The 27,218-nt window shown below is 40.6% G+C and overlaps 1 protein-coding gene and 1 non-coding gene across 2 annotated transcripts; one reads left to right on the forward strand and one right to left on the reverse strand.

Annotated features, from left to right (window-relative positions):
* The first annotated feature begins 2,283 nt into the window (after positions 1 to 2,283).
* On the forward strand, positions 2,284 to 2,419 carry LOC132007954 (U8 small nucleolar RNA). The gene has a single exon (XR_009401500.1). It is a non-coding gene; the product is annotated as a U8 small nucleolar RNA (small nucleolar RNA).
* A 6,811-nt stretch (positions 2,420 to 9,230) lies between these two features.
* On the reverse strand, positions 9,231 to 10,241 carry LOC132007424 (melanoma-associated antigen B18-like). The gene has a single exon (XM_059385570.1). It carries the CDS (start codon positions 10,239 to 10,241, stop codon positions 9,231 to 9,233), a length of 1,011 nt encoding a protein of 336 aa, XP_059241553.1.
* Between the last annotated feature and the right edge of the window lie 16,977 nt (positions 10,242 to 27,218).

The following is a 27,218-nucleotide window of genomic DNA, read 5'->3' on the forward strand; positions in this document are numbered from 1 at the left end:
GTTTGGCTGAACTGGTTGTAAGAGCCACAGGAATTCCCTGTACTATTTTTACAATTTATGTGTAAGTATAAAATTATTTCAAAATGAAAGACTTTAAATAGGGAGGCCGTAACTTGTACAATTATTAGTGTTTGCCAATATCCACTTTTCTGTCCTTCTAGGCCATAATTGCTGGGGTCTAACTGCAGTTTATTGAGCCAAATGATAATAATGTGCTTCTGATAGATGTAGTGATTTCAAATAAAATACAGAACTTTACAAAGAGTGTGGGATAGGAGACTTACTTATGCAAATGTGGAAGGAGAGGCAAGGAGTAATCTGTGTTATGACTGGTGGAGGAGATAAAGCAGCAGTCACAAATAAAAGGGGGAAACCTGCTCAAGGGAGGATATACAACTTCTATTAAATTTCTAATACAGGGAAATAAACCTTATTTCCTGTCCTGTTCACTGTACATTATTCTCACTCAGCTGTCACTTAGGCAATAAACGCAACTTTCTTAGAAACACAAATCCTCCCCATACTACACAGTAAGTAGTGATTTACATTGCGCTACAGATCATGTGATAACCTGGAGAGGACTAGTACAGATTTTTTTTTTTTTTTCAAGTATATCCAGTCTCGGTTATTATAACCAGAAAGATACAGCTCTGGACTCCATGCATCCCTGTCACCCATGGTCGATTTAATAAACAGTCCCATCGTCACGGATTCTCCATCCATCCTACAAATGTCTGCATTCTGAGTCAACCTCTTACCCTAGGAAGTAGCTGGTGGCAATAGAGGCCACCAGATAAAGCCATAGGACATCAGGCCTCTGGTGTGCCAGGAGGTCAGGAACCAGGAAGGACAGTGTGAATTGCAAATACCATCTAGATCATCTCTTGCAGACATGTCCACACTCAACCCTTTATCTGTAGAATCACTGAGGCAATAGGCCGAAGCATATCTCCCTTCAGTTCCACCTCCCTGCAGAGGTAGGCCCCTTGCACTGCTCACTGGTACTCGTGGCCCATCTCAGCTGTCATCACTTAGCAAACCTGCCCAACCTGGAACACTGGCGAGGACGCTGTGAGCTACCACAGCAGCCAAGAGATGTGGCCCTCCCGGGATCCAGAAGGCAGCACCACCACGTGATGCCGGAAAGCCATCTGTCCACGTGATGCCGGAAAGCCATCTGTGGTCTGCCTGACTTTGGGCATGGAGACTTTAGAGGCAGGGCAGGGTGTCCTCTCCGCCAGCAGACCTGCCCACTGAGACCACCTCACAACTTCAACTGGTGGTGGCAATTCAGAGATTTGCCAAGCCTACTAACAGAAATTCTTGGACCCACTACACATTCTTCGCTCTTGTCCTTATGGTTCTTTGCCCACTTTGTGCTCAACTCTCGATCCAGAATGCTGACCACCAACCTGCCCTGGGCTCTCTCTATGAGGTTTTACACATGGTCTCTCTCTCCCTTATGGGCCCTCGCAATTGCTTTGACCTCCAACCCTCATTAGCTAAGAGTGTCCTGCCTCACTCCACGGCTCAGCAACTGATCCTTCTGTGAAGTCCTTGCTTTTATAAGGAGGAATGTCTTTTTCAAAATATAAAAGTATGCTGGGTGCCTGGGTGGCTCAGAGAGTTGAGCCTCTGCCTTCGGCTCGGGTCATGGTCCCAGGGTTCTGGGATCGAGTCCCACATTGGGCTCTCTGCTCGGCGGGAGCCTGCTTCTTTTTCTTCCTCTGCCTGTCATTTCCTCTGTTTGTGCTCTCTCTCTCTGGCAAATAAGTAAATAAAATCTTAACAAAAAAATAAAAATAAAATAAAATAAAAGTATGCTGAGAAAAATCCAGGCACTCAAGACATTAATGCAGAAGTGCCACTCTAAGGGAGTCACTGAATTTTATATTCAACCTTTTTAGAAAAAAAGGAAATAAAAAGTAAAACAATACTGAGACCATCTTTCACCCCAAAGTTTGACCAAAATTTCAAAGTGTGATGAATAAAATGCCTAGGAGGATGTAAGGCAGTCACACACATTCACTGGTCAGACTATGAAGTGGTAGAGCACTTTTGGAGCAGAAGTTCAACAATACTTGTTAAAACTTCCCAATCTTCACACTCACCCACTTACATCAGGCTTGTACTTTGCTATGTCTTTCCTATGAGAAAGCATGCACCTTTGCCCAAGATTTCATGTTCAAAGATGTTGATTTCAGTCCTGTTAATCATAGCAACAAATGGGAAACACTTTATATGTCTATTAGGAAGAGAATGGTTAAATTAATTATTGCACAAACATAAGTAAGATGATCTTTACCTATTCTTTTTATGGGGGGAGAGCTTGGGACTAGATGATTGGAGTTGCCAATAATACATGATTAACGTCTCCGTGTAATCAAGACTTGCACTGCCCTGATTGCTCCTGTGTTCTTCCTGACGAGGTCTCCTTCAATAGGCTAAGAGGTCTATGAAAAGATGCTCAACATCATTAATTATGAGGGAAATGCAAATCAGAACCACAATGAAATATCACCTCATATCAGTTAGGATGGTTAATATAAAAAAAAAAAAAAAAAGCGTGGGCAAGAATGTGGAGACATTGAAGGCTTGCACACTGTTCGTAGGAATGTAAAATGGTGCAGCCACTATAGAAAACGGTGTGGAAGTTCCTCAAAAAATTAAAAATAGAAATACCATATGATTTAGCAATCTCATTCCTGGGTATAAATACTCAAAAAAATGGAATTTAGTATCTCAAAGAGATACCCTCTTTGTAATTACTATTTTTAGTAATTCATTTTTACCCTCTTTGTAATTACTATTCACAATAGCCAAGTTCTGGAAAGAAACTAAATATCCACTGAAGAGAAATGGATAAAGAAAATGTGATGTGCGTGTGTGTGTGTGTGTGTGTGTGCACGTATACATACACATATATATGTCTTTAAGATTGATTTATTGATTTTAGAGACGGCACATTCAGAAGTCGGGGAAGAGCAAAGGGAGAGAGAGAATCTCAAGCAGACTCCCCGCTGAGCATGGATTCCCCGAGCCCCACGCGGGGCTCAATCCCATGATCCCAAGGATCATGACCTGAGTCCTAACCAATAGCTGGCCGCCTCACCGACTGAGTCACCCAGGCGCCCCATCTGTTTTAATAAATATATACACATTCATACACACCATTGATAAAGGAGATTTTCACACTTGTTATGTTTGCGGGCCCTGCTGCTGGGATCCCACAGCAGCTTTACCATTTACCAAGGTCAAAATGACTCAGCCAGACCTTGAAACAGGAGCTCTATTTCTGCCCCGGGCACAGTACGTCTGTCTGCTTCACGAAAACAACCAGGAAAGGAACATTCCAAACAAAGAAAAAAAAAAGTCTCCCTCGTTCCCATAAGATGGAGGTCCTACAGCCTTGCACATACTAAACACATAAGATAAAGTCTGTAACTTTCTGTAATGCCCTTTGTTGTGATGATTTGTAACTTTTTTTTTTAAAGATTTTATTTATTTATTTGACAGAGAGAGATCACAAGTAGGCAGAGAGGCAGGCAGAGAGAGAGGGGGAGGCAGGCTCCCTGCTGAGCAGAGAACCCGACGTGGGACTCAATCCCAGGACCCCGAGATCATGACCTGAGCCGAAGGCAGCAGCTTAACCCACTGAGCGACCCAGGCGCCCTGTAACTTTTTTTGTTAAAAAGAAAAAAAAAAAAAATTATCTGACCCTACACCAAATGTTCTTTCCCTGAAGCGCTCTCTTCTTTTTGAAGATTGTATATCCAGGGCAGTTGTCCTAACTTGGGCTCGAATAAAACCCTTTTCCTTTAAAATTAAAAAGAAAAAAAATATTTGTTCATTTGGGGTCAACACCCAAAATGCCTTAAAAGAGGAAATCCTGCCATTTGCAGCAGCACGGGCAAGCCTGAAGGACGTTATGCTCAGTAAAACAAGCCACTCACAGAAGGATGAATGCCCTGTGGTTCTACTTCTATGATGTACTTAACGTCATCGTACCTGCAGAATCAGAAAATAGAACTGTGGGTACCAGGGGCTGGGAGGAGGAGGCAATGGGGAGTTGGTCTACTGATAGAAAGTTCCAGGTATGCAGGATGAATTAATTCTGGAGATCGGCTTACAGTTAACAGTACCATACTACACACTTAAATAGTCTTAAGAGAGTTCATGTAACATGTTTTTTAGAAAAATAACCAAAGGGACACAAGGAACCTTTTGGAGGTGATGGATACGTCTTACCTTGATTGTGATGATGATTCCACAGATGTATACATATGTCCAAACTCATCCGACCACACATATTAAGTATGAACTGATTTTTGTGAACCTCAATAAACCTATTTTAAAAGAAAAAAGAATTCTAGGGATCAGTTAAGAGTGTGTTGGGTCTGTATGTCCTGTCATGGAAATACCTTGTGTTCACTTTATTACATGAAGGACAAGAGGCAGAACAATATATACATTGTTAATGACAATCCTTAAAAATTCAATATATTTTTATAGCACATCTACATAAGAAAAAGCCTCAGGTCAGCTTTAAAATGACACACATCAGATTGTCCATTGTGATTACCTCTAAGGAGGAGGCTGAATTTTTTTTTAATCTTTTTTTTTAAATTTATTTATTTATTTGACAGAGAGAGCGAGAGAGATCACAAGTAGGCAGAGAGGAAGGCAGAGAGAGAGAGAGGAGGAAGCAGGTTCCCTGCTGAGCAGAGAGCCCAATACATGACCTGAGCCGAAGGCAGCAGCTTAACCCACTGAGCCACCCAGGTGCCCGAGGAGGCTGAATTTTGAGGAGAGGGGAGACTGTAATTTATGTGCATTGTTAGAAGTCTTTATAAGAACATATATACTATTACCTTTGTTATTAAAATATTTAAATACATCTCACCACAAGGATAGTAGCTGTGCATTAATCAGATAAAGTGACCAATGTCTGATCCTGAGAACAAACCTGCCAAGGCTTAAAACAACAAAAGTTTGTTTGTCATACACATGGTCTGATGTGGGTTGCCGAGGGCCCCCTCTGTCAGATAACGCAGGGGTCCAGGCAACTCCCATCAAATGGCTCAACTTCTCAACAAGGGTCTCCGTTTGCTGCTGAATCAAACAGAGTTGTACTAGCTCCCAAATACCTTGGCCTGGAGGTGACAAACACTGTGTCTGTTCTTGTTTCAGTGTCAAGACAGTGGTTGCACCACCCTTCTTAAGCAGGGAGGCAATATAGTCTCCCCATCAGCCCAGGAAGACCAAGACATGATGTGATAAGCCCTTGCAGCCTCTCCCATTAATTGTAACATAGTAGGTGCTCAATAACAAGCAACTCTTAGAATTTGTTATGAAAACAACCCTCTTCTTGGAGTTTCGAAGTAGGCCAGTTTGCCTTGCAGTTCTTCTGGTTTTTTCCAATCCTGCTATGTGACAGGTGCTTTCAAAGACTGGATCACATTTTTTTTTTAAGGTTTTATTTATTTATTTATTTGACAGAGGCACAGCAAGTGAGAGAACACAATTATGGGGAGTGGGAGAGAGAGAAGCCGGCTTCCTGCTGAGCCAGCAGCCCAATACGGGACTCGATCCCAGGACCCTGGGATCATGACCTGAGCTGAAGGGAGATGCTTAACCGACTGAGCCACCCAGGTGCCCCCACATTTAATTTTCAAAAGGATCCTGTAAAATCTCAGTAAAGAGGGCTCACCTTTTGCACTCAATGGCACCTTTCTGTACTCACCTTTTAAATGAGTTCTAGACTCTCTATAGGATGAGAAGGGTCTCTTTATGGAAGCATGATCAAAACTTGGGAGACTGAGCAATCCTTAGCATGACTGAATGTGCAGGACACTTGGACAGATGCCATTAGGCACAAAGACAAACCAACATTTTCCTCTGGGGCGAGTACTGAGATAAGAGGCAGCAGAAGAATGGCAAATTATTTTAGTGTTTGCTGTTCCAAGAAAGTATGTCTGTCAAGAAACCATTTATCCCCTGCTTAGGAAAGCTCCAGGTTCTGAGGAATTCAGTCTCAGTAAATGTTTGCTGCCCAGTGATTTCCACAGTTAACCAATTACGAGGGAGGCTTTGATTGCTGACGACCAACTATGTGAGCTCAGTCCTCAGTGTATGTTCAGTGCCAGTCTCAGACTCCACACTCCTGCAAAACCCTACTGACAATATCTGTGCTGTTTACAAGACCCCCACCTAACCTCAGTTACATGCCGAGAACCATCTATTCTGTAAGAGTCTAAACACCTGTTTAGACTACACTTCCTTATTGTTGTAGGGATTGGCGGGGGTGAGGGGGCTGTGGTAATCCAGTATCTAAACTCCGCTGGCTATGGTTCCACTGAGGGTTGGGACCTCCAAGGTCCCCCTACTGGGAGCTGAAAGGCTCTTAGGGGAGGGCAGGTGATTCAGGACTGTCTGGATCGCCGGAAGCTGGGTGCAGCATCCAGCAGACTGTGGAGAGCTGGTTAGCAAATGAGGTTCCAGTTTGGACCGGAGGACACACTGGGGAACGCTCAGGAGACAAGGGCTATAATGCAGACAAGTGCCGGGACAACAGGAGCCTTACACATAACCGCCAAATCGTGCTTTATTCTCCCATTCACCTTCCTTCTCCAGGACTGCTTTTAGCATGTGGCTAAAGCGTTTGGGTTTTTAATGACCTGTGATACACCTTGGAGTAGTGAGAAGGATAGAAAATTAAGAGCCAGAAGGTCGCCTCAAGCTGGAGGAATGGAAAAGTATGGGGCCCAGTCAAATAGAACCAGGGATCGAGTCCTGGCACTGCGACTTACCAGCCATGTGAACTTGAGAAAATTCCAAGTTCTTCAGCTGCAAAATATGTCTGATAAGCCCCATCCTGTGGGACTGTTCCAATAAATGTAACAGGAATGAGGCGCTTGGCAGAATAATTGGAAAATAGTAGGTCTTCAATGAATGGTAGCTATCATAGAACTGATTCATTCATTCTTTCTTTCTTTCTTTCTTTCTTTTTACCTGCTGATGATACACCATCCTCCTCTCTGGGGAAATTTATTTTATTTTTTAAATTTTTTGAGATTTTTTAAATTGAGGAGATATCACAGAATATGCAACTTTTAGGACAAATAACACCAAATTAGCCCATAATGCTTCTCAGCAAGTAAAACTAAAGAAGATTTTACCCAGTTCAGAGTAAGTTAACTTAACTTGGGAGTAGAAGAGTTCCCCCCACCCCCCAAGCCAGAGGTATCTCAGATGTCCCAGAATGTGTCAAAGACCAAGATCTTTGCTCCCAGGTGCCCTTTCCATCCAAACCACCCTTATTTTCACCCATTTCACCACCACCCAAAATTTAATCCCCCCTTACACTCTGCAAAATTGCACTCATGATAATCTACTTAAAATGCCCTTTTTAAAAAAATTATTTTATTTTTTCAGTGTTCCAAGATTCATTGTTTATAGACCACACCCGGTGCTCCATGAAATACATGCCCTCCCTAATACCCACCACCGGGCTTTCAATGCATTGGGACCTGGTTCCTCACCCACTTCAGCACGGACAGCCAACACAGTATCTTCGCGGCATCCCACCTTCAAGGAGTAGCACCCTTATTAGATACTCCCCGATGATGCTGTGCCTACGATGAGATTGCGCTCCTTGTCCAGCCGCCGTGAACAAGAACACAGGATGCCTTCCATTTCTGCCTGTGGAGGTTTTCCTCCGGTTTACTGATGGTACCAAAGTAACGCTAAAGAGCAGGTTTGCATTTCACGTCCTTCAACACCAAGAAACCATCTGTCTGTCTGGCCTCTGCTCACCAGTCCCATAGTCCCGTGTGGCCTGCCGCGCAGCTTCAATTAACAGTCTATCCCACCGAGAGGGGCACAGTTTCCTAAGAACCCCAAACTGCCTTTCTTCAGGGAATTTATACCTTATGACTCAGTGAGACCCCCTCCCTGTCCCACTTCTTCCAACCCTCCCCCTGCCTCCTTACCTCTTTACTCCTTCTTACCGGTGCTTTGGGTCTAAGAAGGTCCTTCCCCAACTTCTTCATATGATTACTGTTCCTGAAATGCACCATCTAAGGCCAGGAGTGTTTTATACCCTGGCTTCCCCATTTCTTTCTTTCTTTTCTTTTCTTTTTTTTTTTTTTTTTTTTTTAAGATTTTATTTATTTATTGGACAGACAGAGATCATCAGTGGGCAAAGAGGCAGGCAGAGAGACAGGGGGAAGCAAGCTCCCCGCTGAGCAGAGCGTCCCATGTGGGCTCGATCCCAGGACCCTGAGATCATGACCTGAGCTGAAGGCAGAGGCTTTGACCCACTGAGCCACCCAGGCACCCTCTGTGACTTCCCCATTTCTAACACTGACTTTTACAGAGCAGACGCTCAGTTAGTATCTGGAAAATAAACGAGCCAGCAAGCATGAATTCTACTGTTTAAACATTTTATTTCTCCTCCATTCTTTAAATAAGCCAAACAAATCCATGTATGTATCTTCTATCCTTACAGAGCAACAAACTAAAACGTATAGGGGAAACTGAGAATGGAACCTCTTTTGCTTCTTTCCCCTCCATTTTCTGATCCTGGTAATTTTACCGCTCAATTTTTTTCGCATTTCCAAGGGAAAGCCTGTTACAATGCCATGTCTTCTTGTTCTGTTTTGGTAAATATGAAAGGTTTCCCAATTCGGTTTACTAACTAACAAAACTCCTAATCCTAAAGCTATTAAAGAGAAATAACCAACTAAAATTATGACTAAACTTAAATATGAAAATTATGTAAACTTTCTGTTAAAGAAACAACATTTGAAATATAACAAAAAGAAGAAGAAAGCAAAAGGAAGGGAGAAAGAAAAAAGAGAAAGAAAAAAGAAAAGAGAAAAAACAACTCTAAGTTTATGAGATAGAACAAGAACACAAAGACAATATTCACTGTGTTTCTTCTAGATCCACCCCGGCCGTCGGTTACTTAAAACGTAGACTGCTTTTTCGTTCCACAGAGAAAAGAATCTGCTTCAAACTTCAACATTGGATATAAAACCTAAAAAAAAGAAAAGGGGTGAAATTCCACGTTACTGATATACAAGAGGAACACAAAGAGGATACAATATACAATATACAATATACAATATACAATATATACAATATACAAGAGGACACCCGCTTCTCCAGCCCCGCCCTGACCCTTCGCCATTCGAATGCTGACCCACCTGGTCAACCGGCCGCGGACATCACTTAGGGTGGGAGAAGCTGCTGGCCAAGGCCCTGGCACGTGCGCTGGCCATGGCAGCGGTGCGAGCCCTGGCAGCGGCTCGGGCTCGGGCTCGCTCTTCCTCATCTCTCAAAGCCTCTTCATACCACGACGGGAAGGCACTGGGCACGGTATCATGGATCTTGGCCAGAAACTCCAGGACTCTCATCTTGCTGGTCTCGGCGTAAGCTCGCTGGCCCCACAGGAACTCGAAGCGTGGAGGATCACTGTTGGCCACCTGGCGGTACTGCAGGTACTGCAGCTGCACCAGATCTTGGGTGATGACCTTCTTGGGCTCCCCGTAGATGAAGTGCTTCCTTTCAGCGTAGACTCCCATCATATTCAGCACTTCCCAGACTTCCTCCTCAGGGGCGCAGTTGCCTTTCATGAAGATCACACCCAGCACAATCATCAGGAGGCCGGTCTTGGGCATGTTCTCGTCCTCGTGCATGGAGCCATCGGTGAGGTCTAGCTTGTTGACCAGGGTGTAGCAGTGGCGGATGGGATCCACTTCCTTCAGATCAAGCCCGAAGGCCAGCTCCATGTGCTCGGAGGCTCTCTTGAGGATCTCATTGAACTGATGCCTGTACTTCTTGACGGCAAACTTCAGCATATCTGCCTTTGAAATGGGCTCTCTCTTTTGATACTTCTGCAGCAGGAACTGCACCAGCAAAACTACCTTCTTGTTTAGTGGGTCTCTGTGTGAGACCTCGGAGCCCTTCGATGATCTGGGGCTTCCCTCATCTTGGCTTCTGGCACCTTCATCTGAATCGGTGCCTGAAAGAGCTGCATCGGCCCCAGTGAAAGATGCGGCTCCCTGAGGACGCCTAGGAGCTGCAGCAGCAGGTCTACCCCCAGAGAGAGCACAGGCAGAGGGGGACTCTCCTGCTGCTGCTGCGGTAGCCTGAGCCTCCTTCAGAGCCTGGGTCTCACAGCGGGCCTGGCGGCGTTTCTCACGGGCACGGAGCTTACTCTTCTGACCTCTAGGCATGGTGACACTGGTCAGAGATGGCAGGCAGGAGTTAGGTGCAAGCAGTTGGGTTGATGAAGATGTCACCCTAGAATATGGAAGAAGAGATGGTGTGTCTAGCCTCGATAAGGATATTCTACCTGGGCTCCAAGAAAAGCTGCCTCTGCTTATTCCCTTAATGGTACTGTTTCTAGGAACCCACAAAACAGGGGTGAGCAGGACTCCATGCACCTGCTCTCTTCTGTGGCAGCTTGGGAACTCAGTTCAAACTCAGAGTACTAAACTTGACTCCTAACTGGTCTTCTGAAACCACCCTCTGCTGACTTGAGGCTGCCCCTTCAGCCAAAGACCCCCCAAACCACAAACGCGCAAGGCAGAAGTGAGGGCCCTTAGGCCTAACAGTCGTACTTCGGCCACAAGATCAGGACATTGGGGGCGGGGTGTGCCAGAATTGGACCAGGCTCTTTGGGGAACCTCAATTCTGAAAGGAGTGTACCCCTTTCAGGCCTAGCAAGTTACTCACCTTGACAACTGTCCACTCCTGGCACTCCTCCTTTGCTGGTGTGAGACCACACCTCTCCACGTCTCAAACGAACTCAGGCTCCACTGCGCATGTAGCGGAAGTCAGGGTGAGCACTTCCGGCCACACCCATCTGGCCTTCCTAGCATAAAATCTCGCGTGGGTTTCTGGAGGACTCCCCTCAGTACTGGTGGTGGAAGAACTATGCAGAAGTCAAACAGGGTTCCTTTCTGACTCCTGACTTGCAGGGTCTGGGACTTCTTCCTCTGATGAAGTTAGCTCACATCAGATCAAGGCTTTCATTTCCCTCAGAACCCCCAGTAGGAACTAAGGTGGGAGTAGAGCTGAGCAGCCATCACTGGGACCTTCCAAGACTGACAGCCGGGGGCGGGGTGGGGGGCGTGTATGGAAATCTCTCTGTTGCCCCTTCTTTTGGGGTGGATTCTCCCCTCAGTCCTCACTCAGTGTCATACCTTGACACCTTGTTGGTGCTGAGCTGTGTCTCTTCTGCTGACCCAGAGTCAAATCCATCAGGTAAGGCAGAAATCTGTAAATAATTTAAGTAGAAGTGACATCTGTACAATATTCTGCACACTGTATATGAGCGTGGTGCATTGCTCTATTTGAGATTTCTTTTACCTAAGTCCATTAGTAACCTTTTTAAACATTTGGTTCCATAAAGATCATGTACATATTTCTTAGTTCTTTTTTTGGGTATATTTTGGATATTGCTACTGTTTCAAATGGTATGCTCTCCATGATGTATTCTACCATTTATTTTGTGTGGATAGACTTCTGATTTTGCTGTAGAGGGCTACATCAGTTTCCTGAAGTGCCTTATACATTTGAATATTAGACAGTCAATTTCTTTGGAGTTGTTAATTATAGGATCTTATTATCTCTTTTCATAATCCATATATTTTATTTTGGTATTCTTATGTATGGCTATATGCTGGCTCTGTCAACCAGTAGAGCTTAGAATAGTAGAAATGATACCACACCTCCATGCCCTGTTCTGACTTTAGTGGGAATGTTTTAACATTTCATACTTATGTATGTGTGCTGTTAATTTTAGAATATGGAAATTCTATTCTAATATGTTTGCTAACAGTTACTAGCATGAACTGGTGTTGAATTTTTATCAAAGGTGTTTTTTTTTCCTCTACTTTCAAAACATGATAAAATGCTTTCTCTTCTCTGTTAACATAGTGAATTCCAATTCACAGATTTTTCTCATATCATATGATCTTTGTATTCCTTGGACACAGCCTCTTTCTTCATTTAATTCACTGCTGTACTGCATAGGCTATGAATTTATTTAGAATATGTATATGGGTGAGCTTGATGCAAATATTTTTTTCTTGGGGCATACTCATCTGGTCTTTGTATCAAGGAGAGTTAGCCCGTTAAAGTGGTTGAGTGATTTCCCATCTTCTTGAATGGCTTTTAAGCGCTTACTTAATGTGCTGATTAGCTTTTCCTTCATCATTTGGTGTAATGACCTTTCAACCTGGCTGATCCCGTTACATTTTGAGGGCAAAATTTGCCCTGGAAATATATCAGGACTACAGTTTTGGGTTCTTTTGTTCAATGAAAGATTTGTACTTCTTCATGGACCTATTTAGTGATTTATATTTTGCTAAAAATGATTCCATTTTACTTGGGTTTCCAAATTTACAGACATATTTGTAATAAAATCATTTTATTATAGAAAATTGTCCATCACGTACATTACAAAGGATAAAATAATTCAATATACCTGATGCTCAGTATCATTTATCTTCAATAGCTATAGGAAGCTTGTTCAGATTAAGGTTTATTATTTGTCTCTTTGCTGGCAAAATCACCCCCAAAGTGTCATTAAGTTAAGTCCATTAGGAGACACATAACAACTGCTGTTTCCTTTGTGGTAATGTTGGCAGTTGTTAAGGATCATCAGTGTCATCCACTAATCCATTAGGGGCTGCTGAATTATAATTCTGGAGTTCTGTCATTTCTTCTGAGATTATTAGCTGAATTATGTCTATAGGTAGAATCTTCTGTTATCTTCCATTCTGTTTTCTTGAGGTAAGTCTTAGAGTTGCCTCATTTTACTACCTAGAGAGCTAGATATATAGATAGGTAAAGAAAGCTAGATTTTTGGTCTAATCAGTATCAGTAAACTCTTTAGCTCAGAATTATATTTTTTGTAATTTTAAATAATGAGAAATATTGCCTGAGAACTAAATCAGTTAGTAACTGGAAGAATAATTCATCCATTAATAATAATTATTAATGGGCATCAGTGAAATAATCCATGTTCAGGCCCTAATCTTTGCCACATTACAGATTATTTGTGCCTACAGATAGTTATAATTTCAGAAAAATAGAGAATTTTACTATAATTTACTCAAAGCTAGTTTTCTTTGAAGGAATATACTTTCCGTGTTCTTTCTACATAGCTAACCAGTCAACGTGCCAGTTGAATTTTTTTTTTCTTTATAAATTCTAATGTAGACATGGCAACTTGTTTGAATGTTATTACTCTCTTAGGTTGCGTGCATGTACGTAAAAGATAAAATTGTATACTCCCTCGTCTGGGTTCACAAATTTATTCAATATAGGGCTATCCTAATAGAATCAGGGCGCGATTCATTACTGTAGCCAATGCAAAAACATCTGAATTGTTCGAATAAATATGCTAATATGTACTCTCAATTTATTAAAAAAGACTTTCCAACTTCTCATTTTACTTGTTAGTAAACTAAATACTTAGATTTTTGAATGAATATTTACTTCTTGAGTAGGTCACTTTTAGACATATTTCCAGGTTAATAAGCCTGGCAATACAAAATAGTTGTCAAGCAAAGACACTGAAACCATGGAAAGGGAGTCAGGTTATAAAACCCGGTTTGTCACCATTCTGTTAGAATGGGTAAGTTAGAACTGTATTCCCCTGTGCCTTCACCCATCCTGCTCCTCTGTGAATGATGTTATAACACGTTCTCAAGCAGAAGGGACCTAGATTGATTTGGCCCCTGACAATGATTTTAGCCTTTCAGTGGCTCAAGACCTTGTTCATCTATATGTTCTGCTCCAGTCCAACTCAGACAAACTGTCCACTCTTAAACCTGCTGCTTCCAATACCATATCAGTCATTTCAATGGCTACACTGCCAGTGAAGGACTGAACTTCTGAAGGCTTCCTCATTCCCATGTCTCATTCTCTTAGACATCAACTCCAGCCCAGAGAACGATGTTTAGGAGACACGGGCTCTATCTGTTACTAATTCAGAGGAAATGGATGCTCTGTCTTTGATGAACACAATACCTGTGACACCATGCTCAGATTAACATAGCCAGGGGCCAATTTGGCAGATAAAGAGAACTCTATTTGGGTTTTTAAATTTGTTTTTAACTTGCATTTTAGTTAGTTAACACATAGTGCTGTATTGGTTTCTGGAGTAGAATTCAGTGATTCATCACTTATATACAACATCCAGCATTCATCACAACAGGTCCCCTCTTTAATCTCCATCACCCATCTAGCCCATCCCCACACCGGCCTCCCTCCATCAACCCTTAGTTTGTTCTCTGTCATTAAGGGTCTCTTACAGTTTGTTTTGCTCTCTCTCTTTTTTAATCTTCCCCCTTCCTATATGTTCATCTGTTTTCTTTCTTAAATACCACACATGAGTGAGATCGTATGGTATTAGTCTTTCTCTGACTGACTTATTTCACTTAGCATAATACACTCTAGCTCCACTGCAAATGGCAAGATTTCATTCTTTTTGGTGGCTGAGTAATATTCCACATCTACTTTATCTATTCATTAGGCGATGGATATTGGGCTTTCTCCACAGTTTGGCAATTTTTTAGAATGCTGCAATAAACATCAGGGTGCACGTACCCCTTCAAATCTGTATTTTTGTATCCTTTGGGTAAATACCTACCAGTGCAATTGCTGGATAATAGCGTAGCTCTATTTTTAACTTTTTGAGGAAACTCCATACTGTTTTCCAGAGTGGCTACACCAGTTTGCCTTCCTACCAACAGTGCAAGAGGGTTCCCATTTCTCCTCATCCTTGCCAACATCTGTTGTTTCTTATGTTGTTGATTTTAGCCATTCTGACAGATGTGAGGTGGTATCCCATTATAGTTTTGATTTGTATTTCCCTGATGATGAGTGATGTTGAATATCTTTTCATGTATCTGTTAGCCATTTGGAGGCCTTCTTTGGAAAAGGATCTTCTATCCATATCTTAACTGGATTACTTGTTTTTTGAGTGTTGAGTTTGATAAGGAAAAGATTTTTTAAAAGATTTTGTTTTTATTTTTATTTGACAGAGAGAGAGAGAGAGATCACAAATAGGCAGAGAAGCAGGCGGGATAGGGTGGGGGAGGCTCCCCGCCAAGCAGAGAGCCAGGACCTTGGGATCATGACCTGAGCTGAAGGCGGAGGCTTAACCCACTGAGCCACCCAGGTGCCCCAAGGAAAACTATTTTTGAACACATTACTTTGCCACTTGCCACGCAACCAAAACAACTGACTAGAAAGCTTCTGAATAGGGGCCCCTGGGTGGCTCAGTTCGGTTGGGTGGCTGCCCTTGGCTCAGGTCAGATCCCAAGTTTCTGAGATTGAGTCCTGCATCAGGCTCCTTGCTCAGTGGGGAGTTTGTTTCTCCGTCTACCCTTCCCCCCTCCTCATGATCTCTCCCTCTCTCCCTCTCTCTCTCAAATAAATAAAATAAAATAAAAATTTCTGAATAACCTTCAGATACTTCCTTGTCTTCCAGTTACTAGGAGGTGTTAACACCTAGACAACGAAGTATCTAGGGTGCATGTTATTGAGTCAGGACCAGGATTAAGGTGAGGAGAGTGGGGAATAAAATATTAAAGTCTTAAAGAGACGGGATCTGACCCTACACATGGATGACCCTGACAGTCTGTGCCTCACTTGTTTAAGACTATTTCCAGCCCATGGATGGTATCTTTATTTAAAAGTGTGATACTTTCTCATTATGGATTTTTGGCATTAACCTTATTCTGTTTAATATTGAATAAAAGCATAATTCATCTTGATTACTGAGATTGTTTGATCTACCCCTGACCTTAAATTTTGAGTTCAAGCCTCACTTGCCTCACCCTAGCCCCAGTTCTGATGAATCTTAAGGATTTAATACTGATCCTGTCTTCACACACTAAGAGCAGTAATACTTAATTGTACCTGGTCTTGTTTTAAATTCTAGGCATCATTCCACTGTCTGCCTTTGTATCTTGAGCAATAAAATTACCCTATATGACACTATGTTAAAAACATTTAGAGTAGAGAATAAGGATATTCTTTTTACTGAATTGGTGGGATGATGAGATAAAAGTATATATGAGAAAACACACTTCTTAAGTTTCACAAATTACTAGCTGTTTAGAAATATTTCTTGGGTTAAAATTTTGAGAAAGTCCTAAAAATCAGCCTTGATCCATCCTTTGAGATACCCAATACCTTAGCTTTTCATCTCTACGTAACAAATTATGTCAGACACCGTGGCTTAAAATAACACCTATTATCTCACATTTCTGTGGGTCAATAGTGTAGATGCAACTCATTTGTGTTCTCTGTTCAGGTCCTCACTCTCAAGGTGTCTTGTTGCTGGACTGTATTCTTTTCAGGAGGTTCTTGGGAAGGGACCACTTGCAAGATTCTCATTGTTGGTAGAATCGAGTTAATCTGTCAGTCACTACAGGGTTAGGGCCTCTGTATCTTCACTAGCTGTCAGACAGGGGCCACTCTCAGCTCCTAGAAATTGACTGCATTCCTCGCCATTGGCCCTCTCCATTTTCAGAGCCATCAGTGGAGAATCTCCCTTATGTGGAATCCTCAGTACCTGAATCCCTTTCTCCAGGAAGAAGGAAACCTGCCCTTTTTGAGGGCTCACCTAATTAGGTCCAGTCCATCAAGAATAATCTCCCTTCCTTAAAGTCAGCTGTACTACATAACATAACTTTATTATGGGAGTGATATCCCCTCATAAACACAGATGCTTCCTGCATTCAATGGGAGGTGATTATGGGTATGTGAATTATTGAGGGTAGTCTTAATTATTCTGCCTCTCATGCCTAGAAAAAATAAATGACTACAGAATTTTTGACCATAACTGTAGCTAGAACTCCCAAGTTGCATATACTGTACTAAATTTAGAACAAATGGTTTTGAAGTCTCTAATGCTGTGGTTTGTTTTGGTTTGTTTGGTTTTCTACCTTCTTTGAAACAACTGTGCTTCACAGCTGTTAGCATCCATCAGGCCACTGCTCAAATGGGATATGTGGCACAACAGGCAAAATTGAGGCTTCTAATTCCCAAACTGAAAGGCTGCATTCAGACACTGAACTTTAAGGGGTCTGTTGTTTCATCATTAATGTATTCAGGTTTTATCAACTCAGCAGCTACTCTCTTTCTACTTGTCATTTATTTAGCAAATACATATAAAGCTAAGCACCATGCCAAGAGTGGAGTATGCAGTAATGAATGAGCACTCCTCTGTGTCTTCAGGTACTATGTGGAAATCCACAAGGTTTACCACTCATTCATCCTTCTTTCCATCAGAGTAACTTTAAATGTAAGCAGCAATAAATTATTCTTATGTTCTACTATTTTCAAAGGTGTAGCAATGGTCATATAACAAAATGAGGAATGATGCATGGACCATTCAACTGGAACGTGGACATCTGGGCTTCAGTGACGGCTCACCGCCAGCATGCCTCTCAACCTGACCATACCTTTGCCTGTCTAGGCCTCAGATGCTATCCTGACAGGTTGGTGGACTAGCCTATCACAAGTATTGCCTGTTTGTTACCGGTGCTTACTACAAATGGAAAAGAATTTTAGATTCTACAGGAAACGTGTAGGTTATATAAAAGTTTCAAATGAAATGTCATTAATTTACTTGGAAAGGAGTAATCTGCCAAACAAATATAATAACAATGTATACATAATCATAATCATGTAAGTTCTGACCAGGTAGTTGATAAAATTTTCCTTGGCTAAAAATAGGAAAAGTACAAGGATTTAAGGAAATAAAATTTAAAAAAATGCCTACAAAGGCAAAAGTTCAGTCAACTTAAACACTAGAGGCCTATGTATTTAATCTTTACAGAAGGGTTGTTGGGAATCTCTTTCCAAAATGAAGGGAAAAAAGTAAAGCATGCTTGCCAAGCAAAGAGAAAAGTTTGGGTATTTTAGACATTAGCAGTCATTTAAGCTATATGTCAAGAGAGTAGATTTTTACCTGCAAAGAAAATACCATTTGGAAGTTCTGAAGGACATTGGGTATTTCAAACATTTATAATCTGATGGTTTAAGAGGTTTGGGTTTGTTGTTCATTTGTTTTCTTTATATGCTCACTCTTAGTGGCATGGTCAAACTAAGCATCTCAGCGCATGCGTGTGCACTCACGGGGCAGGTAAGAAGGGACAGCATGGAAAACCAATTCGCAACCACTACAAGACAAGTGAGATGTGTCCTAAGAAAGAAGGGGTTGTGACTGTAAAAATGTCATTAACTTAGCTCCCCAGACTTTTACAACTTAGCTTCCCAGTTTTTACAACTGAGGTGTGACTGAGTTGTGGGATGGGGTGTATAGCTTTTCTCACCCTGTTTTCTAAAATATCTGTCTGCTGTGGAGTCACAGGGATAGGAGAGGAAAAAGGAAGGAGGCAAGACAAATACCATAAAATGAAAATCATCAGAACTCCTTATTTACTGAGGACCCCCGGCATTACAAGTGTGCCCTGTGCCTCATCATACAAAAACTCTGGTCACTTTTAGTCACTAGATTATACAGGCGAAGAAAGGGAGGCTCATGCAATTTAAAAACTTTCATTTATGTATTTAATTTCTGTTTACTATAGCCAGGAACATGATCAAAGTCCTAAAAAAAAGCGAAGGTCTAGACTGAGCAAGAGACAGAGAGGGGTGTTGGAAGAGCTCTTTTTACACTCAGAAGAGGCAAAGATTCTTTGCCAGTGGATAAGCAACAAGCAACTTTCTTCTGTATCGTATCTTGTAATCAGCCCTGGTCAATTACTTTCTCTTTTCACGTTTTCTTTTGTTTTCTCTTTGTCATATTGTTCAAAATTTTGATCATCAAAACGAAGGATCTCAGCTATAAACTACAATTAAAGTCATTATAACCAAAAAACTCATGTGATATTTATTGCAAGGACATTGTTCATGATAGAATCACCCTGAGCATTCAGTTGAGAAGACCCTTAGGAAATACACTCTTAGCTTAGCTCTCTTATTTAGGGGAAACTATTCTGTTGTCTTTTTCACTCAAGTCGGAAGTGGAATCTCAAAGTCAAATTCATGCATTCTCATAGCAAGTGAACATGATCTGATTCTGTGCACTCTGAATACCAACCAGACCTTGTATATTTCTCCCCCCACTTCCCCACTTTAATATTTTCCTGAATACAAAATATCACAATCCTCCATTCAATAGTCATTTACTGGTAAAGAATTTGTCTATGTGATGTACTGAGAACTGAGGATAAAATGGTGAACAAGGCACAACCTGCCTTCATGGAGCTTATCATCTAGTAGGAGAGACAGATATAAATCCAGTAGACACACAGACACACACACACACGTATTTATTACAAACTGTTCAAGATTATGAAGGTAAAGGACAGGGTGATAAAATAGTAAGACACTATTTGATTCAGTAAGTTTGGGAAGGCTATCCCAAAGAATTTGTATTTTAACCTAGGAAAAGGATAGATTTGAGTTAGAATAACAAAGGTGGGGTAGGGTTTCAAGACTGTTCCTTAAGGGACCAGCCTGTGCAAGGGTCCGAAAGAAGAATAAGTTTGATGCACTCAACAAACTGAAGGAAGACCACTCTTGTTTGCATGCGAAAATCAATGAGAAGAAGAGTAAGGAGTTTGGGTTTCTTTTCAGGTGCAAAATAGAACCACTGAAGGGATTAGAGCAGGGACAGGACCTGATCAGATAGGTATTTTCTAAAGACCTCTGTGGCCACAATATAGAAAACAGATTAACAGAAACATGTAGGAAAAAGAATTCTGGACACTTGTGCAGTATTGCAGGATTGTGATGCTAGAGATGGAGAAAACTGCACAGATGAGAAAGCCACATCAGAACAGAATCTGCAAGACTCACATGCTGCTTTGCATATGGATGGCATAGGAGAAAACAGTGTCCCAAATGCCTGCCTATATCCATGGTGAGGGGGCGTGCACTCATACTTGCATTACCTGCTGAGTTTAGGGAATCTGCAAGTGTACAGTGTACCAACACTGGGCACCTGAATGGATGTAATTTGGGGGTATGGTTGTGAGTTCAATTTTTAAAAAGGTTGCATGTGAAGCACCTTTGATAAATATTCAAGGGAAGGTATCAGGCAAGCAGAAATATATATGAAGCCAAATGTTCAGAGAGGTCTGACCTTGAGATGCACATCTGAAGTCATGAGCAAGTATTTGAAAATGGAAGCAATGAACATGAATGAGATCAGCAAGAAAAAGAGTACAGAGTCAGATAAACATGAAGGCAAGCCAGCATTTCAGGAATGGGTAGAGAAGCTTACCCATTACAGAAGACTTAAAATACATAGAAAATAATTTAAACACCCATAATTCTCTTGAATATACATAGAAATTGTTAACATTTTGGTACCAGAGCTTACAATTCCTATGAATATCCCAAATATTTTTACTCTTAATTAACAGAGATAGTAAGTTCTCCTTCAGTGTCAACAAATAAATTAATCCACTCAAGAATATTGTTAAAGTACAAGCATAATAAAGTAATGAATAAAATAGATTCTGTAAAGAGTTAAACTTTTATACTCAGTACCTCTAGTTAAGGCATCTAGAGAATTTGGCGAAATTAAGTTCTATAGTGTAGCTGCTTCAGAAAAAACTCACTGTCGCATTTGAAAAAAAGCAGAAAGCAGATGTTCTGCTAATGGTGGCATCGCGTTGCTGTGTGAAGGACAACACATTAAATGTGCATTACAACAGCAAAGTAGAACAACTTATTACTGGCTTTTCCAACACTGAGTCATTTGTGCTTCTATTAAAACAAATATTAACTGGTTTGTTCTAATTTGACTTCAACTTGAACAGCTTTTAAAAGTGTCAGTGTCTATAAGTATAATGCATTTTTTAAATGCACCTAAAATTCATTCAAAAGAAAATGGCTATGCGCATTGCAGCTGCATGTGAATGTGAAATTGATGGCAAAGCCATATTGTGATTAATGTGTAATATTTGGTATTTGCATTAGGGGGGTCCTTTCCTATCTTCAGTGGCACGTGGTTTATGGGGTCTGTCGCAACCATGTTATGTATAATGCAACACTGAGCTGAGCCTTAGGACATGAGTATGATATTTAAAAATTTATTTTCTGAGAATGAATCAACAAGCCATAAAGTAATTAACTTCTTCACTGCTTAATTAGAGTGCCTTTGCAAAACTGAAGAAACTCTCTAGAGAAATATTAAATTTCAGGTTCTATGGCATTCTTATTGTTGTGGTAACTATTAAGGCATATGTACACTTGCTGTCATTTTAAGAAAATTATTCATAAAAGACACTGGGCTTTTAAATCAAGATAAATATTTCCTATTGGCATGCCTGGGTGGCTCAGTGGGTTAAAGCCTCTGCCTTCGGCTCGGGTCATGATCCCAGGGTCGTGGGATCGAGCCCCACATTGGGCTCTCTGCTTGGCAGGGAGCCTGCTTCCCTTCCTCTCTCTCTCCCTGCCTCTCTGCTTACTTGTGATCTCTCTCTCTCTGTGTCAAATGAATAAATAAAATCTTAAAAAAAATAAGTATTTCCTATTAAACTTTAGTTTTAATCTAGGTCATTCAATATGACTTTTATCTTGGCACCTAGATAATTTTTTTAAACTATATTTTCATGATTTGACACTTTATTTATTTATTTTTTAAAAGATTTTATTTATTTATCTGACACAGAGAGAGAGAGAGATCACAAGTAGACAGAGAGGCAGGCAGAGAGTAAGGCAGAAGCAGGATCCCTGCTGAGCAGAGAGCTGGATGCGGGGCTTGATCCCAGGACCCTGAGATCATGACCTGAGCCGAAGGCAGAAGCTTAACCCACTTAGCCATCCAGGTACCCTGATTTGACACTGTAAAGAAACTTAAGGAATAAGAACGCTCTCAAATATCCATAACAATGAGGATATATAGGTAATAAAATACATAGAAATATATGATACAGAAATTATACCTGAAAATTTCAATAATGGGCTTTTGAAAAAGATTTTACTTGATACGGTGAGCAAGAGAGCATGAATTGCGGGGAAGGAACAAAGGGAGAGGGAGAATCAAATTCCCCGCTGAGCAGGGAGCCCAATACAGTTTGAGCCCAATACTCAGTCCCGGGACTCTGGGATCATGGCCAGAGCTGAAGGCAGACACTTAACCAACTGAGCTACCCACGCAACCCTCAATAATGGTTTTAACCAACAGTTCCCTTTCATACATCTACTAAGTCAAGCCATTTACTATTTGAATGAAACCAGTTTTTGTTTCCTTTTACTGGTTTTTGGACTGATAACTAGATAAGGAGCCCAAAGACAAACAAACACCAAGAAAGGTCATATGGCAATGACCAAGCTACAGCTGAATCAAGACACATCCACTTCAAACAAAAACATCGTGGAGAAATAAGAAAGAACAAAGACAAATAAAACAAAACAACATACATATTTTATGAAACACAACACTGGTATGAGCTTATCAATCATAATAGCCAACTGTTCAATAGCAAGATCTATTTTGGGCCATTTGGACCATTGTGTAGCAGTAAACTCACAGCATATCTGTAATAGCGATGCTAGAAGAAAAATTTAGAAAAAAGTTTTTCTGTATGAGATTGTTTTCTTTGCTTTTATGAAAAGAAAATGCATTTTCATTTAGTGGGAGATGCTACACAGGAGATTCATTATAGTGAAAGGCAGGTTTTTGTTGTTGTTGTTGTTGTTGTTTTGCTTTTCTCATAAGAAGAAAACTTGATATGGCTGAAAACTGCCTCTAAATAAAGAGAAAGAAACAGCTTGCTTTAGGTTAGTGTTTTCAGTGCTGAGGAGCATGGGTATATATTATTCTTTTCCCCATTTGACAGATGAGAGGGAAACTGAGATACAATAAAGCTACATGATTTGCTTGAAACTGATAGAACAGAGCATCGTGGTAAAAATTTGAGAAGCTTGCCATTCTTCTCTCCTATTCCCAAGAACCAAATTGCTCTAAACTAGGAAGGTAGGTTTCCTAGGATCATTTTCTTCTTGATGACCTTTTATTTAAAATGCTGTAAAAACAGAAAGTCAAAAACAAGAGGTAGAGAAATGTACTGAACAGTAATAGTAGTAAAACTTCTGAAAATAGCCAAGTCAGGAGGAAAGAGGTGAGACACCAACTGAGACAACAAGGGATGAAGGTGATGAGGAGAACATATCAGAAAGTTCCTAGATGGATCTTATGCTGTGCTTACTGAACTCTGGGCCACTCCTTGTGCACTCCTGGTTAGGAATCTAAATGATCCTCACATGTGCTTGGTAATGCATAAAAGACATTAAAAAATATTTGATGAATGTCAGGATGAACATATTGTTGACAGTATAAGATAACTGAAATTTATGTGTATTTTAATATAAACACTTAGTAATTTTGCATAGATAATTTTTGTAGAGAATGTTATTTTCAGATCATCTCATATTGTTTGGTGCCTCAGTTTAACAATTCTAGCAATGAATATAATGTCTTGCTTGTGTATGCATTGAACCAGAGTTTGTCCAGGAAGAGCTTAAAAATTCCAGTGTAGTTCTTTGAAGATTGTGTTGAATCAGTTTGCTGTTGTCACAGTTGTGTTGTGTAGAAAGGAAGAAACCCAAATTCAATGCATACCGCAAGAACTTATTTCTCTCTCATGTTTCTGCAGGCTGGCTGGGGTTTTATGATCTTGGCTGACTTTGTTTGGGCCTGGCTCCAAGTCCACTCTATGTATCTCTCATTCTTTTTGCACCAGGGGTTACCTATACCCTCTTCTCATGGCAGTGATACAATAAGAACAGAATGAACCCAAGCCCAGAATCACATAAGCACATTTCAAGTCTCAGGTTACGTCATGTCAAGTTACATGGCCAAATCCAACATCAGGGGATCATGGATGTATATACTCTTCTCACCTAGATGGGGGTGGGAGATATTGGGAATGAACATTTGCTCAAGAGTAATCTAATCTACCATCCATACCTTGACCAAAATGCAATGTGCCTTTGAGGCTTTATTATGGATTCCCCAGGACACAAACTATCTTCTACTTGTTACGCTAAGAAAATAGTAAGGTAGCTTAAAGTATTTTATGGTCAGCAGTTAAGATTTCTCTTGGTCATAAATAATGCAAAAACTTGAGTGTATTTGTGTACCACAGGCCTTTGTCATCAAAGCTCTCACATAAATACAGAGATTTGCTTATAGTCTTAGTTTTTCTGAAATTCTTTATTAACATTTATAAAAAGTGGGGAGGACCCTCTAAATGCTGGAATTTCATATTAACATTTAGAAATAAGAAGGAATAAACTGTAATCCACTGCCTTAGTGTGATACTTAAAAATCATTGTATTTTTAATTAGAGATTTTTCAGGGAGATGCAAAAATAGAATTTGAACTGCACATTTGTTGACTAGGCTTAATAAGGACTTGGGATTTTTGAATAAGCTGAAGATTGGCAATTTTCTTACCAGGGCTATCATTACTAAGAATCAGACATTTGGTAATGCCAGTTCTGCATGGAGACTGAGCTCTCATGATGGCTTCTATGAGGACAAAATGAAATTTGATTTACTACTTTATATTTTCAAAGCCATTGGAAGCCAGGAGACCTTCCTCACTATCACAGCTTTTATTGACTTACTTAATTTGGCCATTTGCTTATTTTTCATCTTTTAAAGTTTCAAAATAACAGAGTTTCTGGAAATTGTCTGATGTTTTATATCAGACTGTTTCTACTTAAAGGAATGACTAATTCATAGCCAAAGGCATTCTAAAACCACATATAGAAAAAAGAGAGTAAGACTGAGCTTCATCCATTCCTCAAGCTCAACATGCCGTTATCATACTTAATTTTATTTGTAAAAAGAGAAAAAAGAACTATTTTTTTGGTCATGAACATTGTTTTTGGCAGTTGAGTCACTTTATTCTGCACGATGCAAATGATTTTTGTGACAATAAGGTTACTACTCTTGGCTGAGTGAGCACATGGAAACTGAGTGGACCACAAGAGATACCTCTGGGTTGACACTTAAGGAGAAGGGATGTATCTGTCACCCCCCTACCCCTGAAGAGTTAATAAAGAGCCTTCTAGTAACATTCTTTGGAACATCTGTCTCAGGAATTGCAAAACTTCTTGATTTCTCTTTCTGATAAAAATATATCAAATAATATAGTGATACATGATAAAAGTAGTATACTGTCCACATACATAAAAGTCTGCCCTCAATAGCTATTTGCTGAATGACAGACATTTTATCTATGAATATTTTATACATGTATCTACTTACTGATATTCACATACAAATAAACATTAATTTTTTTAAAAATCTCTAATCAAAATTGGATGATTTCATAGTTAACAGTGTATTGAAGTCAGGGCAAGCTAAGCAATTTGCCAGGCCCAGTGAAAAAAATGAAAATGCAGGGCCCCTTCTTCAAAAATTACTAAGGTTCTCAAGATGGTGACAAATATGAGGACTTCTAAGCATGGGCCCCTGTTCAAGTGCACAGGTCATGTGCCCATGACTGAAGTATGTACTACATGTGTAGAATGCTCTTTCTTTCATGCAACAAAAATAATAAATTACTGTCTTTGGGAAGATTAACAGAATGACTCTCTTTTAGCATATGTATGTGCAAATATATATAAGAAATTAAACAAAAACATATACATCTGTGTGTGTTATATATCACATACGGTATTTCATAATGGAAAATCTATTTCAGATGATTATATTACTATTACATATTTGAATTACATAACCAAAGCAATTGATAGGAAGTCTGTGATATATTGTCCTATATCTTTCTTCTCAGGACTTTACTCCATTTGTATGTTGGGGTGAAAATCAGCAATCTTCATCTCTTTCAAGATCAGCCTAAAATTCTGAATGTGTGGTTTATCCTTAATTCTCTAAGATTCCGTTCCATTCAAGAGTTTTCTGACATGAAAAGGCTAGAGTGTCTCACAGGAGTCACTCAGAAGAGCATCACAATTTTCTTCTAGTCTTTCAGTTTGCCTTCTGACTAGAAAGAATTCTAGGAAGAAGTATGCTAAGAAGGTTTTCCCCAACATTTATCTAATAATAAAAATAATAATGACAACAACAACAGACATTCTTAAGCACCTGATATATGCCACTCTCTATATGTAAGTCTCTTAATTCTCATAACTGTCCAAGGAAGTAATATTATCCCAATTTCACAGATAAAGAAGACATTGCTCAGATGAGGTGTTTTTAGTTTTGGGTTTTTTGTTTGTTTTGTTTTGTTTTGTTTTAGAGAGAGAGAGAGAGAGATCACAAGTAGGCAGAGAGGCAGGCAGATGCAGAGGAAGGGAAGCAGGCTCCCTGCCGATCAGAGAGCCTGATGTGGGGCTCGATCCCAGGACCCTGGAATCATGACCTGAGCAGCAGGCAGAGGCTTAAACCACTGAGCCACTCAGGTGCCCATCAGGTGAGCTTTTACTGTATTGCATTACCTAAATGAGAAGAGGTAGAACCATGATTCTATGCCAGATCTGTTCCACTATAAATTCCCGCAGGAGGAAGGCCAGTCTGGGACTCTAAGTCACCCACATAGATATGCAGGGTTTTGTCTCCAAAGGTGACCACATCAGTTCTTTCCCTTTTTGAAAGCACATCATGAAGAGATGGAGTTAGTTTCCTCTCCTCTTGAATTTGAGCTAACTTTGTGATTTACTCTGACCACAGGACAGAGCAGAATTGCCACAGTGTGAGTCCCAGGCCTAACACAGAAGAGTCATCTTCTGTTTTCTCTGGATAGGAACCTGGTCTCCATGATGTAAAGGAAACTTGGGCCATACAACTGAAGGATGAACAATCACGTGAGCATAGAGAGGCCACGTGGAAGAGCACTGAGGAACCAGACATATGAGTGGAGCTTTGTATCTTCGACACTAGCTCAGCCACCAGCCAAATGCAGCTGGAGCATGACTACCGCCATTGTTGCCTGGAGCAGACAAAATGCCCAGCCAAGCCCTGCATCAGTTCATGACCTAGAGAATTCTAGGCAACAGTACATTGCTGTTGTTTTAAGCAACTAAGTGACTTGTCTAGTAGCAGCAGATACTCAAACACAGGGAAACCTGGGACTATTTTGTTTTGGCAAAGGTGGAGATTTCGGCAACTACAAAGCCCCGGCTGACTGTCTTGAA

Source organism: Mustela nigripes, chromosome X (genome assembly GCF_022355385.1).
Source record: "Mustela nigripes isolate SB6536 chromosome X, MUSNIG.SB6536, whole genome shotgun sequence".
NCBI classification, from domain to species: domain Eukaryota; kingdom Metazoa; phylum Chordata; class Mammalia; order Carnivora; family Mustelidae; genus Mustela; species Mustela nigripes.